The sequence below is a fragment of the Pteropus medius genome, unplaced genomic scaffold (genome assembly GCF_902729225.1).
Source record: "Pteropus medius unplaced genomic scaffold, Ma_sr-lr_union100, whole genome shotgun sequence".
NCBI classification, from domain to species: Eukaryota; Metazoa; Chordata; class Mammalia; order Chiroptera; family Pteropodidae; genus Pteropus; species Pteropus medius.
This window is the reverse complement of record NW_024350319.1, coordinates 25113826-25129263: the sequence shown is the minus strand read 5'-3', so window position 1 is coordinate 25129263 and position 15438 is coordinate 25113826. Positions and strand designations below refer to the sequence as shown.

Below are 15438 nucleotides of genomic sequence, written 5' to 3'. Positions count from 1 at the left end.
ATACACTCATGACTTTTTCACAGAGGTGCCATGAAAATGTGCATAAAAGGAGTAGCAGATTACAATTAGCTTCTCACTGGAGCCTCTCCTTGATTCCCATGAATCCTACTGTCTGTTTTCATTAGTCCTATCCTAATATTTTTCAGCCCTGAACATATGGTCTGTTTGTATTTTCATGCTGGGAACAAAGTATCAGCTGATGGCTGCCCTTTCTCCTTGCTAAAAGTTCTCTTTTTTAAAATAGGAAAATATATTTGTTGACCCATCAAGGATGGCCCCAAAGACTCCAATAAAAAATGAACCGATTGACTTATCGAAGCAAAAAATCTTCACTCCGGAAAGGAATCCTAATACTCCAGTAAAGCTTGTAGACAGACAGCAGGCAGAACCATGGACGCCCACAGCTAACCTGAAGATGCTCATTAGTGCTGCCAGCCCAGACATAAGAGACCGGGAGAAGAAAAAGGGACTTTTCAGACCCATTGAGAACAAGGATAATGTGTTTACAGACTCTCTGCAGGTAAACAGGCTGTATTCCCAAGGGCTCTTATAGAATTTAAAATGTTTACTTGATTATTAAAAAATCATAAAATTATCAGTATTTCAGCTACTATTGAGCCAAAGCAGTATTAAACATAATATCTTTTTATATATAGCTGAAATGAAATTCTCTGTATCTCATTTTTCATAATGAATGCTTTCTTCTCTTTATGATACTGACCAGTACACATTTAAAAACAAATTTTTGAAGCAAGGATATTTAATAACTTTGATTTAATGAGGGAATTTGGATTTTTTAAAATACTGCTGTGAGTTTAATTCTGCTCCAATTTTAAGAGTAATATTAATTCAAATATTTTTGACTTGGGAGATTTCATTATTCTCATGTATGTTCGGTTTGTTGATTTGGGACTTTAAAGTTAAGTCATCTTTAAATTAAGTGTCCTGTGGGGAGCCAGAGCTATTTAATAAGCAGCATATCTATACTTTTTTAAAAAAAATCAGTGATCAATATTTTCACTCTCCCGTCAAACTTTTTCCCAGACTTGGTAAGGAAAAGTTACTCACAGATTTGAATGTCATTTCTCTTCTATTTCTCCTTATTTTGGTGGATTTTTTAATTTATAAAAATTACCAAAATGAATAATTGGGAAGAAAGAAGAGAAAAAGATGTCCAAAATTACAGTTCGAAATTAATAGAATAGAATGACTTGAATCTGCTGTACAGTTTATTGCAGTGGTAAAACTAACAGATTCTTTCATGTAACTGAATACAAATCAGATCACACTTCGAGAGCCACTGCCCTAGAGATACTCCTGTTTCTGTACATCAGGAGATGTGAACAAGAATATCATAGAAATATAGTTCCTAATAGCCCAAACTGGAAACAACACAAATCATTATAAATGGGAAACCGAATAAATAAATTGTGGTATATTCATGCAGTGGATTAGCATACAGCAATGAAAATGAGAGAACTACAGCCACGCACAAGAACATGAATGAATATTAATTATGTACAGTAAGTCCTTGTATAACATTGTTGATAGAGTCTGTGACTGTACTGCATGTAGATTATTTGAGAATTAACCTCTTTATGCTACTGAATCCTCCTATTCATAAAGATAGTATATTTTTCTAAGTTTTAAGTATATTTCCTGAGATAAAAATTTTAATATTTTATGCAAATATTTATTTGCAGGATTTGTTCCTAAAAATCTTATCATTTTTATTACTAGTATAAATTATATCTTTTCAACTCATTTTCTGTTACTATTATATAGCAATGCAGCTGACTTTTTAAAATATAGTCGTCTTTTCAGCTACCTTACTAAACATTCTTGCTATTTTTAATAATCTGAGATTCTTTTGAATTTTTTATGTAAACAGTCATGTCTTCTGCAGAATGAAGGTTTTGCTTATTTCTTCCTTTCCAACTCCTGTGTCTCTGCTTCTTTTGTCCTCATGTACTGGCCAGCATCTCCAATATGACACAGAAGAGGGGCATCTTTATCATTTTCCTGATTTTAAGGGAATGCTTCCAAGGTTTTACCATTAAGACGGACGTTTGTGGTTGAGTTTTTATTGGATACTCTTTATTTAAAGTTACTCATTTCTGGTCTTCTAAGGGCATTTTTTGAAAATCATGAATGGATGTTAAATTTATTAAATGCTTTTTCTGAGGCTATTGAGATCATCATATCATTTTTCTCCTTGAACATTTTCATTGAAAAACCTTTTACTTTCTTGAGACTTGAATTGAATTGATGGGAAAAGGACACTAGTTTAATGTACTTACTATAAGAAAGAATAAGGAAGAATAAGATTTGGCTGCCCTTGTTTAGTTTCATTAACATTCGGTCAATTGTAAAAAAAATAAGGCAGTTTGATGACACAGCGGAGACCAGTGCATCTCAAATTTCATGTCAATAGAAATCACCCAGGATCTTATGAATAGACGGATGCTAATAGATCAGGTCTCATATGAGTCCCGAGATTCTACATCTCTAACAAACTCCTGGTGATGCTGATCTACTATCCAATAAACACGTTATTAGCAAGAGTGTAGCAGCCTATAAATGACTGTGTGTTCATTGTTTAAGCTCTTAGCCAGTAGACTCAGCTTCAAATTGCAAAGGAGGAAAAAGTCCAGAGAAAGCAATAGGTAAAATATTAATAAAATAAATTAGATTAGTAAATGTATTTTAACTAACATCTAAGATGGTATGGAGTAGGATGTCCCCAAACTTACCAGTACTGGCCATTGCAGTTTCTCCATTAGGATGTTAACTGTGACATCTCGCCCCTCCCTTCTGTCTGCCCTCTGTAGCTTGATGTTGGGGACAGCGCTGTGGATGATTTTGAAAAGCAAAGGCCAAGCAGAAAACAGAAGAGTTTAGGACTCCTGTGCCAGAAGTTTCTAGCTCGCTATCCAAGTTATCCCTTGTCAACTGAAAAAACTACCATCTCCCTAGACGAAGTTGCTGTCAGTCTTGGTATGTATCATCAGGTTACCTGGAGGCCTGTCTCCAGTTATAGCGGGAAACTCATTTTCTTGGGCAGGCTGGCTTCAGATAGCCTCTTTTATTAAGTAAAGAATGAGCCCTCCAAAAGAGTGAGGACAGAAGAGCAAGTAGAACTTTCTTCTGCCATTATCAAGTTGCCCATCATTATGCATAGGATTCTAGAGAGCCTTTTAGGCCTGAGGGTCAAACAAAAATTTGGTTTTCTTAACCTTAAGAAATATTTTTACAAAAGACTCACATTACAAAGTAATATCATTTTCAGTTCATCTTATTTCAGACAGTCTCAAAAAAATATTTATAAATATCTTGTTTATTTTTAATAATGCTTCTAAGGTTCAGAACTGGTGTTATACCTATTATAAAGCAAGATTTGAGAGCAAGAGCATTATGATTGAAGCCCTATGCTGTGCTATTCACAGCAACTCTCCAAACTAGAAGAAGCACATGTGGACATAACTCAAACAGCTAAACCTTATAACAAAGAGGAATACATGTGTTCACATGGCATGAGTGTGTATAACGTGCAATGGTGTATGTTCTATAAATACATATACAGCGGCTTCAGAATAGAGACCCCTAGTGGTCATGGATTGCAGTTGGTTTCAGGATGAACATAATGTTGACAATCATTAAATTAGCAGAGACCACAAAGATTTGAGGGTATGAGGTGTCTCCTTAAGAAATAAGGAGGTTTTACATACAGGCAATAAAAAAAAAGGAAGAAAAATAAAACTGTCCCAATGAAACCAGCTAAATAGGTTTTATGATAGATTATATTTTTAGTTTGCTTTTTAAGTTCTATTTCCACAGCCCAGAGAAATATGCTGCAGTAGATGTGAATTATTCAAACTGATGGCTAAAATAATTTTATTTGCTGGAAACAGATATTGAGGAGACAATGAGTTATGATGGGAAGACCATAAGCTGAGCTTTGAGTCAGATAGGGCTGGATTTGAAGCCCAGGTCTCCAATTTACAGACTTTGAGAGCTTTAAAAAGTTAATTAACCTTTTCTCATCTATAACATAGGGATCACAGCACCTGCCTTGCAGAAAATTAGCAAAGTTAGGATAATGTCGATAACATGCCTAGCTCAGGGACTGGTGGAACAGTTTCTGCTCAGCTCTTACTAGATATCTCCTCCTTCCCTAAGCTGTCCTTCAGCCTCTGCAATTAGGAAAAGGAAGTAGAGTGCTTTAATTGGAGAGCCTTTTTTGAAACCTAGAATGGAATACAGTATTTGGCATCAGTGGCAATGAAACAAGAAGGGGAAAGTGACTCAGGTGAATATAGGCTTGGTATAAACCCATTGAGACACGGCATCCTGGAAACTAGTATTACAGAGGATGAGGGTAAAATGACAAATCATGCAGTGTCCTTCGCATTGGGGTTCAAGCATCCAGCTTCCTCCCTATACCCATTTCCATCAAGGGAGCTTGCATTGAGGTCAATGCAGAATACAAAACATTAGATTTTGGAAGGCTGTGTAACAGGTCCCAAGGAGGACAGAAAAGTGGACTCCTATTCTTATTACATGGGCTACAGATCATTCTGCAGATCTACATGTTATAACTGCCCGGAGCAGACTCCAGAGTTTTTTGCAACAGCTTGTAATCATTTACCAAATGAACTTGCCATCTCTTTTCATGTGAGGTAAAAAATGAGGTCCATTCCTGGAAGTTATTTCACTGGTGACCATCTCTTCGAGTTGAGCGTAAACTCCTCGCTACATCTGGGTCACAAGCTATAAGACCATATTTTAACAAAGATGTGCAGAGCATTCAAATTGCAGTATTTTCCAGATTCTGGTCCTATGTATATTTGACGTGGATATTATAGGTAAGAAGTTAGAAGGTAGAAACAACCCGAGTATCCATCAACAGATGAATGGATAAACAAAATGTGATATATACATACAAAAAACTATTATTCACTCTTTAAAAGGAAAGAAATTCTGACACATGGTACAACGTGGATGAACTCCGAAGATATGCTAACTGAAATAAGCCAGACATAAGAGGAAAATTACTATATGATTCCATGTATATGAGATATCTTGAGTAGTGAAATTCATAGAGACAGAAAGTAGAATCGAGGTTGTCAGGGCTGGGGGAGGGAGGAATGGGGAGTTGGTGTTTTATGGATGCAGAGTTCAGTTGGAGAAAATAAGAGTTCTGGAAATGGATGGTGGTGATGGTTGCATAACAATGTACTTAAGGTCACTGAACTATATACTTAAAAATGGTTAAAATGGTCAATTTTATGTTATGGATATTTTACCACAATAAAAAAAAAGTATTTCCAAACTTGGACTCCAAAAAAAGTTAAAGAACTGGGAATGACTTTAAGTAGTGGAAAATAGCACAGCCTAAGAAACTATTTTACTGGTCTGAGAGATGTTCTTGATAAGCTCCATGGAAACTAAAGGAAGCGTGGTAACAACTGGTAAATCCTCAAAGGCATGTCTAATGCCATGAATAGGATTAGTAGGATTGCCTCGATACAAAAGAAAATGAAGGCTTTGTGCCAAGGAAAACTTTTCTGACAGAGCAGGGGCCAGAGTAACCTGCACATCTTCAGACCTGTGAAATGGAACTTTTTAGTGTATCAGCCAGTGGACACTTAAACTCAGTCCAGATTGAAAAGGTGAGTGATTATGCAGGCAAGTAGCTGCACGTTGGCTTTTGCCAGCACCACCTACTAAACACTTACTGTACATAATAAGCATCTTCTTACTCTCCAAGTTGTTAAAATCTTCCTTTATTCTCCCTTCTTGGGATGTCTAGCCACTAGATGGAGACTTAACAGCTTGCATCTAATACGGAATAACAAAACAGCCAGGCATATGGCTGGCCCTGGGGTGTCTCAGTTGCATTCACATGACATTTCTGATGGGAAGGTTTATAGAATGTTATACTCTAAACAAGACTTGTTAATATCTGAAAACAGACTGGAATAAGGAACCGGGCGGATCTAGACAAAGGGCTGCTCCGCCTGCCCCTGCCAGCATCTTCTGGCAGGCATCTGGCACCAAAGCTGGAGCTTCACAGGGTGAAGAGCCTTTCAGGGTCATGAACTGAAATGTTCTGATTGACTGAAATGCCTCTTCATTCATGTGAGAGAACTTCCTCTCAGCTCCCGAGTTCTCATTGTAATTTGGTCTACTTCTGTTAAATCTTTGAAGGGCTAAAAGCTACATTTGCTGAGTCTGCCCAGATTATACAACAGCTCCTGGCAAGCAAACAGGAAGAGGACGTCTTTGTAGCTGAGCTGGTTTTCTAGGAGATGCCTATAGAGCCTTCTGTTATGGATACTTAGATGAGAGCAAAGGGAGCCCGTAGGTTCCAAAAGCCTAATGACCTGTTATACAACAGAGTGAGTCACAGACAGATTTTTTAAAGTGACCTTTTCTACAGTGACTTCTTATGCTAACAGGGAGGTTAGGTATCCCCAGTGCCATACAGGAAATATTTGCACCATAATATGCAAACAGTAGATAAAGTTAACATCTACTGGAGACGCTTTACATTTATGGTTGCATTTAATCCTCGCATTTTATGAGATAAATACTAAAGCACAGACAGGTTAAACAACTTCCCAGGATCTCCGATTTGTAAGGAACAACACAAGGATTCCAATCCAGGCAGTGACCCCAAAGTTTCCATGCTTAACCACCATAAATGTTTTTGGTAAATTCAATAGACAGCTCATAATCTTAGCTATTTAGGGAGTGTTGGGAAAGGGGGTAGGGAATGAGTGACCTTGATGACCTATCCGTACTGTCCATGAAGTCTCTGTGCGTCACCGTCGGGTCGTTTGGCAGGATACGGTGAATGAGAGCACAGGGAGAGTTGTCAATAGCCGTGATGAGTAAAAGGATCCTCATGTTGTTCCAACCCTGGCTATAGCTTCCTCCAGCAACTTGAGAAGGGTGCCTGAGCTCTTCAATCCCAAGTTTCCAGTCCAAAATAGGAAACAAAATATTTACTGTTTTCCTTACTGGACTATTAAGAAAGTTAACAGGATAATTCTTTCACATCATTTGAACTCCAGGAAAGGATAGTATTGTCTAAACAGGGTATCAGTTATTAGACACAATTTATTTTATAATCTGCATGATTAGGAATACAAGTCACAAGCATTCATCGTGTCCACTAGGCATAGTACTTGTGTTGCTCAGTCCCACCCGTTTTAACATGCTGAAATGTTGGTATGATTTGACTAACAGGTCTAAAGAAAAAACATACTTTTACTATATGTAATACAGATAGAACCATCATCTATATCTAGGTGGCTGTTTTATCCTAAATCTTATTGAGGGTTAGATCCCAAGAAAAGGAAAGAAAAATAATTTCTGTCACTTGCATCCTTACACGTTGAATTTGTGGAGCATCTACAGTTGCTGGGCATTACGCTGGGCGTCATGCAAACTAGTTCACAGACATGGCCCAGGCCCTCAAGGAATTTATACTCAAAAATGTCCGCATGATGATGGTTGGCTTCTGTTTTTCAAACAGGTGTTGAAAGGAGACGTATTTATGACATTGTAAATGTGCTGGAGTCGCTGCATCTGGTCAGCCGGGTGGCCAAGAATCAGTATGGCTGGCATGGACGGCACAGCCTGCCAAAAACCCTGAGGAACCTCCAGAGACTGGGAGAGGAGCAGAAATATGAAGAGCAGATGGCACACCTCCAACAGAAAGAGCTAGATCTAATGGATTATAAATTTGGAGAACCTAAAAAAGATGGCTATCCAGATCCTCAAGATCAGCAGTTACTGGATTTCTCTGAGCCCGACTATCCCTCTTGTGAGTCCATCGTAACCACATGAGTAATAAGCATAGAGAGAGTGATGGTCTCTTCTGAAGAGAATCACTGCTAAGATGAGAAATGCCAGATTGACAGCCCTGGAGGGAGGTGTCCTCTCATTCTCTCTACTGAAGAAAGGGAGACAGATGGCTCCCCAACTGGGCTGCCCACCCAACCTCACTGGAAGCTTGTCTGGTGGCGGTTCACTTGCTGTTTGGTGTGTTTGGACCATGGATCGCTAACAGCTCCCATTTCAGATTGACAGCTCCATGCTGATTTCTATTTGTGAGCTAAGAAAAATTTACTTTGAAAGAAGTTATTGTTACAATGAATTTGATTTTTTAAATTACATATTTCTGTAGATTACTTAGAAAAGAACCCCATTCGCAGAAATGTTGATTAGAGAGACAACTCCTGTTCTCATTTGATGCAGAATTTTTTTTTACATATATCTATGTTGTTCTTCCCCTCTGGACTGGTATTTATCCTCTTCCTATTTTAACCATCGATCTTTACTGTTCTCACCCTGCTCCCTCTTGCTAAGATGATAAAGTGCAAGTATCACTCACATTTCACTTGCAAACAAAAGAAATAGGAATGGAAAGGTAAGCCTGGTTTTCATGCGATTTACTTCCCTCATGCCTTTTCATTCCACCTCATGAGCTAGTTCTTATCCTAATAACCAGAGGAAACAGCCATCTGTCAGGGATGGTTTGCCGGCCATCTATAGCAACACACATCTCATCAGTGTCTCCTATTAATTTATAATTTATTTCTTCACTTATTTCTGAAAAGAAATGGAAGAGGCGGGCACCTACTATGTTCAGGGTATATTCTAGATACAGACATACCTCAGAGATACTCTGGGTTCGGTTCCAGACCACCACGATGAAGCAAGTATTGCAATAAAGTGAGTCATAATCTTTTTGTTCATGGAGGGTCTAGCCTTCAATTTATAAAAACAACATCTGTGAAGCACAATAAAGTGAATCATAGTAGAAGGACAACAGCCTGTATTGTGAGCACAGAAATAAAAATGGAGCCTTTGCCTTTGAGGAGAGAGTTGATGTTCTGAAAACAGTTCCTGACCCCTACCCTGTCCTATTTTCCTTCTGCATTAATCCTGTAGAAAAGTTGGTTTTGGAAAAATACCTCGTAGATTCTATTCCATGAAATATGAGTATATAGCATTAAGGAGTTTAATGTATCATTTCAAACTTTCTGCCTGCTGTAATTTTATAAGCCATAAGAAAATTCACCTGTTTTCTCTATGAGCCATTTTTATAACATGTGTCTAAAAGGCTTTTGTCTGTGACAAAAATGATCTTTCTGTCTACTAGTAGAGTCAGATAGTTCTGGCAAACTATATAAGTACAGTCTTTCTTGTTGTAAATTATCTGTTTTTATGCTTTGGTTTTGTCCCCTTTGTAGCATCTGCAAACAGTAGAAAAGACAAGTCTCTGAGAATCATGAGTCAGAAGTTTGTCATGCTGTTCCTTGTCTCTAAAACCAAGATTGTTACTCTTGATGTGGCTGCCAAAATACTGATAGAAGAAAGCCAAGATACGCCAGACCATAGTAAATTTAAAAGTAAGCATCTTCACCTAAATTCACCTAACACAAAAAGGGTAGGATTTTATATGATGGTATTTCCTGCCTGTGAGATTAAAAGAATTAACATTTTGGAAAATTGCATTCCTTCCTACACTCATAAACATTCTTGGTGCTGTGAGAGAAGCTAGTCACATACTAGAATTCCCTTTAAAGGTTCTGTCAGATGCCTTTGCCTAGGCAGTTAGAGTAGAGAGTGGAAGCCAGATGCCATCTCACAAGTGCAGGTAAGGGAGGGAGTGAGATGCTTTGCATTTCTCTACATCTCACTGCATCCAAGATGTAATGTCTGAGTCTTGTTTCCCCTTTTTTCCTCGCCCCCTGCATATTCTTCTGATGGGTGGAGATGAAAGTTGTCCACAGGTAAGAACCAGAGGAATAACCAGGGTAGGGTAAGGGTAGTGGGACATGGATGCTGGACAAGGAGAGTGTTTCCGAGTTTCATACTCAGTGCATCTTCCTTTTTTGTCAAGCACAGGTCCTGAGCCAAATGCCCTGGGTTGCTGGTAGCTCTTTCAAGCCCCGGGAAGCCATGAGCTCAGAATTCTCTAGCTTTTTAAATTTGTTTCTAGTTGGAATTATAGCCGCCCTGTGGGAGAAATGACTAAATAAAACCCAACTTTATTAGGACTGGGAAGAAAATTGCATCTGAGGTGAATACTTCTTGTTTGTGGACAATAAAGCTCCTTTGTTTGATCTTAATCCTGAGGTCAAGTAGGTTTCCTACCTGTAAATCGATTTTTTAAATAGAAATTACTTTGTGGGCATCATCCTGCCTATTTAAATTTAAATTTCTCCTTTAGCATATGCGTTTTCAAATGTGTCTCCCAAAACCTCTTAAGACTCAAGAGTTGCGCATTCTGCTTCTCCCCCTCTGTGTGGCTAGAAAGACAAGATTTCAGATGAGGGACTGTCTGTCTTCAGCACAGTTGTACTTCATAACCTTGAGCCCTGAACACCTTGTGTGCCCAGGAGTGCAGCTTTGCTGGAAGCTCTGGGGAAGCCCTGTCATTTTCACAGCCCAGCTGCCTAGTAGCACTGGTGCCACAACCTCCTACTGGGAGAAACTCAGGGCAAGCTTTTGACATGCCACATATCAGAATTACATTTACTAAGCCTTTAACTGCAGCCCGTCTCCCTCCCTCAGGTGTTTTTGCAATCACAGCACTCCCTGCTTGTCTTATAAAAGTTGTGAAGTTGTGGAAATGGAAGGACACACTGACCTTTCCTTAGTATTTGTCTTCAGATACATCAGATACATAAATCCTGGGTGATTTCATGACAGAGCCATTGGTCATTTCATCCCACCCCACTGCCTCCCCCTCGAGGTTTATATGGTGGCCAAGAAAAAGTGACCTGTCACATAAACTAAAATGTAATGATGTCACAGGCAGCATGACCATAATTATGTTTTATATCTTCAAGCAAAGGTACGACGCCTCTATGACATAGCCAATGTTCTGACCAGCTTGGCTCTGATCAAGAAAGTGCATGTAACAGAAGAGCGAGGCCGTAAACCAGCCTTCAAATGGATCGGGCCTGTGGACTTCGGTTCCAGTGGTAAGACATGGTTTTGTTAGGGACCTATTTTGTTTATAATTCCTTATTCCTTTTCCAAGTCGTACATCTAGGACAGAGTGAAATTGATCTCTTTCATTTTTTTTATTATCTAAGTCACATTCAAAAATTAGACCAGTGATGTCACTTTTGTCACAATGAGCATTAGTCTACAAATGGTATACACTGGTTGGCTCACACACAGTAGGAAGGGAAATACTAAGAGCTCTTTAGCATTTTTTATTTTTTTAAAAGTTTTTCCTGGAAGCTTGGGACTGAAGATTAAAAATGACACTTCTTATGAACTCTGGTTATGTCTACATTAGCAGAATATTGTTTTTCTTTGAAATTCCAGATAATGTAAAAATTATATCAATTACTATCACAAAACTAATATGTGGTAAGATGGCTTCTAAATATAGTATGGATATAATGAACACCTTTTTGTAATTTATTTAAAAGGTTACAAATGCCATAATTTTACGAAACTAGAACAAAAGAGGCTATTATCTTCTACTTACTTCACAGGTAATATCTGAGCAATCGGGAACTGGATCCTACTGTACCAGCCACTTAACATATAACTAGGCTTCCTGGAAAAAAAGCCATTAATTTTTAAATTACCCTTCCAGTTTTGGTGTTAGTGGTATAAATTCCTGCCATTTAACCCAAGTTGTAAAAGATACAGCTCTCTATCTCATTGTAACATATTATTCACTTAGGATCTAGATGAAACCACTTAAAATCTAGTACAACTAATTCAACCCAGCAAGTACTTACTGAATGTGGACTGTACACAGTTCCTACACTGAATGCCGCAGAGATTTAAAGACATATGACACAGTCCCCACATACATGAAATATACTTTACCATTTTCTACTCCTCTGCCTTCGGCTTCTCTTAATTCTTTCACCTGTGAAGCCCTCCTCTCCTTTTTGACATGAAAATATTTGTTCAGCCTTCAAGATCTGGCTCAAATGCCAACTTTGAAGCTTTTCCTGATTATCCAGAGCAAGGAGTGTCTCATCTGAACTATTGCAATTTAGTATTGTGCTACTGTACTTGGTGATGTCGATGTTGTGCCATCGTCCCTGCTCTATGCATTTGAGAGCAGAAGATGTTTTTATTTATCTTTGATTACACATAGTACTCAGATCAGTGCCTGTTCACTTTAGTTGGTTAAGGAGCTTCTGTTGAAGGTGTATAATTTTTAGCACGGATTTAAAAATTAGAGAACAATTAAGCACTGCCCATGGTGGTACTGACTCTCTAGAAAATTAGAGAGGATGTGGGTTAAGTTCTGATGGACTTGGGTTTTGGAGGGATGGAGAGCTTTTAGTTGAAGGACCTGATACCTAAGAACGAATCTGGTTTGTGTTGGAGAGATCAGCCACCCCGATTGAAGTGGAAGGCATGGTATAGAGAACAATGAAATGAAATGTGATCAGTTGGGACATTTTGGAGGGCCTCTAAAGTTTAGCTGAGAAATTTGCACTAGATGTAATAGACTAGATGTAAGTGACAAGGAGTATTTAGATAGATTAAAAGAGAGGAGGGTCTTAAAGGTGGTGGTGTCATTGGAGAAAATAAGATAGCTGGGAAAATGAGCTGGTGTTGAGAAACTGAGTTTATGTATTTGCATAACCAATGAGACAACAACTGGGAGAGCTCTGATCTGATGGGGAGAAAGGGCTTGGAACCAAGTCAGGAACCTCAAAATGAACTTACTCCCTCTATTTTTCAGAAAACTGATCCTCTTTCTATATTTTCTAATTCCTACTGACAACACCATCATCATCAACACAGCTGTCAATTTTGGAATGTTAATTTATTTTTGATTCCTTAATTCGTCCTCCTTCACTCCTTGGTTAGCAGTTCCTCACGATATCTCTTTCCTCCTCTCTTCCCACCATCATGGCCTTTCCTTTCTTTTAACAGCTTTATTGAGGTATCATGACCTACCATAAATAGCACGGAGTTAAAGTCACTATTTGAAAGTTTTTTCACTATCTGCACCTGTGAAACAAATAATCACCACAATCAAGGTATCCTCTAGGGTATCCTCCTGTCCCTTCAAAATTCCTTTTTTTCCTTTTCCCCCGCCCCCAGGGCAACCACTGATCTTTCTTTCACTCTAGATTTTCACATTTATGTGCTTTCTGTTGGTGAGTTCGCTGTTTAAATTGTTGTTGCACAGAAGTGCTATCTAGTGTTTCTACACAGGGCAAGAAGGCTGTGATGTGTCACAGAAAATACGTACGTTAGAGGAGCTTCATTCAGGAATGAGTTCTAGTGCTGTTGGCTGTGAGTTCAGTGCTAATGGATCAACAATATATATTAAATAAGGTGTCTTTATTTTTTAACAAGAGAAAAACAAAGAGGTTTATTAACATGAATACCTCATGGTATACATGGGTGATATTCAGGGAAAAATGACTAACTCTCCAAAGTGGCTTAGAATTCAGGATTAGATGCCATCTTAGTAGAGAAAGGGGAGTGGGGGATATAGGCCTCTTAAGGGAAAGAAAATGATTTTTAGAAAAGATGAATGGGCCCCTTTAGAAGGATAGATGGGAGGTATGATAGTTCGTGACAAAGTTTAGGTATGCTGTCCACTTCTGGTCTCCTCTCAGGTGACAAGAGTCACTCCTCCGTGGTGGATGAAACTCCCTGGGAGGGAATTTATGACAACTGAGTTTGTTTTGGAGAATCTGTCTTTAAGCAGGTAAGGGGAATTCAGAGAAAGCCTCTCCCTGCTTTGCTTTTTTTCAAGTGCCAAGTTCAAAATAATCGATATGCCAAAGGGGCATATTTTGAGGTGCATATTCTGCTACCCTTCATAACATACTTAGAAAGACGAATTTTGAGTATTTATTACCTTAGTTTTTAATATAATCTATTTAACTGTAAGTTTACATCATTTAATTTATTATTAGTTTCGAGTATACGGTACATTGGTTAGACATTTATATAGTTTATGAAATGATCACCCGCTTGTTCTTTCTCTCCTCTGGCTCTTCACCTAGCCATTACATTAATGCTGACTGCATTCCCTATGCTGTGCTCCCTATCCCTGTGACCATATCAATTATTTCTTTAAACAGAAACACAGAAAACAGGGTTATGTATTGGTCAGTTGACAAAAATGTTGTAACCAGAGGCTCATGAGAAACAAACCCTGTATTTTCCCTTGGAGCAATTGTTCAGTTTTTGCTAATTCAGTGTTCATGGTGACTATAGAGTATAACCGTAAATAACAAGAATAGACTATTGTGTATGCTCTTCTTATTAGGCTTCTTTCATTCAGCATAATTATTTTGAGATTAATCATGTTGTAGCATGTATCAGTAATTTATTCCTTTTTATTGCCAAGGAGTATTCTCTTGTACAGATATTTTATTCTTTATTCGTTCACTTGTTGCTGGACATTTGAATTATTTTCACTTTTTAGCTATTACAAATAAAGCTGCAGTGAATATTCATGTATATGTCTTTATATTGTAGATTTTGCCAGTGAAACCATGTGGGCCTGCAGTTTCTAATATGAGAAGGTTTTTAACAATAGATTCAATTTTTTAATGGCTATAGGGCTACTCAGGTTCTCTCTTTATCAGTTCCTTTTTTCTACTTTGAGTTCCATTTGCTCTTTTTCTAGTTTCTTAAGGTAGAAGTGGAGGTCACTGAAACCTATTTTCTTTTCTAATAGGTATTTAGTACTATAAATTTCCTTCTAAGTACTTCTTTATTAACACAATTTTTTTTTTTGCTACTAATCCAGACAACTTAAAATCACTAATTTTACAAATATCAACAAGAATCACAGATATTAATAAATATAAAAGAACATAAAATTTTCAGTTTCTGTCTGAACTCGGATTATAGGTAACATCTTTCAATAATAGCAGAGTATAATAATATAATCAAAGATAGCAAACAAACAAAAAAACATGTTACACTTTTTTGTTATATATGTACATATAACACAAATTCTGATGTGTGTTTCCATCATCTTCCAATTCAAAATGCTTTGCAATTTCCCTTTTGATTTCTTCTTTGATCCATAAGTTATTTAGATGTATGTTATAGAGTTTCCAAATATTCTGGGATTTTCCAGATTTTTTTCTTATTGATCTCTAATTTCATTCCACGTGGGCAGAGAACATACTCTGTATAACTGAAATCCTTTTAAATTTTCTGAGGCTTGTTTTATAGTGCAGATACGATCTATTTTGGTAAATATCCCATGTGCACTTAAAAGGAATGTGTATTCTGCTTTGTTCAGTGGAAGATCTATAAAGAACTACTGGGTTAAGCTGGTTGATAGTGTTGTCTATTTCTATATCCTTATCGATTTTATGTTTACTTGTTCTGTTAAATATTGATAGAGGAGTGTTGAAATCTGATTATAATTGCAGATTTGTCTGTTTCTTCCTG

The 15438-nt window shown here is 37.7% G+C and overlaps 1 protein-coding gene across 3 annotated transcripts in view; it reads left to right on the top strand.

Annotated features, from left to right (window-relative positions):
* Nucleotides 1–15438, top strand: part of E2F7 (E2F transcription factor 7) — a 33616-nt gene that overhangs the window by 5320 nt on the left and 12858 nt on the right. For 2 of the 3 annotated variants that reach the window (XM_039838899.1, XM_039838900.1), the window contains exons 3-8: nt 245–520; nt 2832–2997; nt 7544–7834; nt 9267–9425; nt 10872–11006; nt 11466–11531. In XM_039838899.1, coding sequence (XP_039694833.1) covers nt 245–520; nt 2832–2997; nt 7544–7834; nt 9267–9425; nt 10872–11006; nt 11466–11531 — 1093 coding nt within the window. The remainder of the gene's footprint in view (nt 1–244; nt 521–2831; nt 2998–7543; nt 7835–9266; nt 9426–10871; nt 11007–11465; nt 11532–15438) is intronic. The other variant, XM_039838901.1, reaches the window with a different exon arrangement.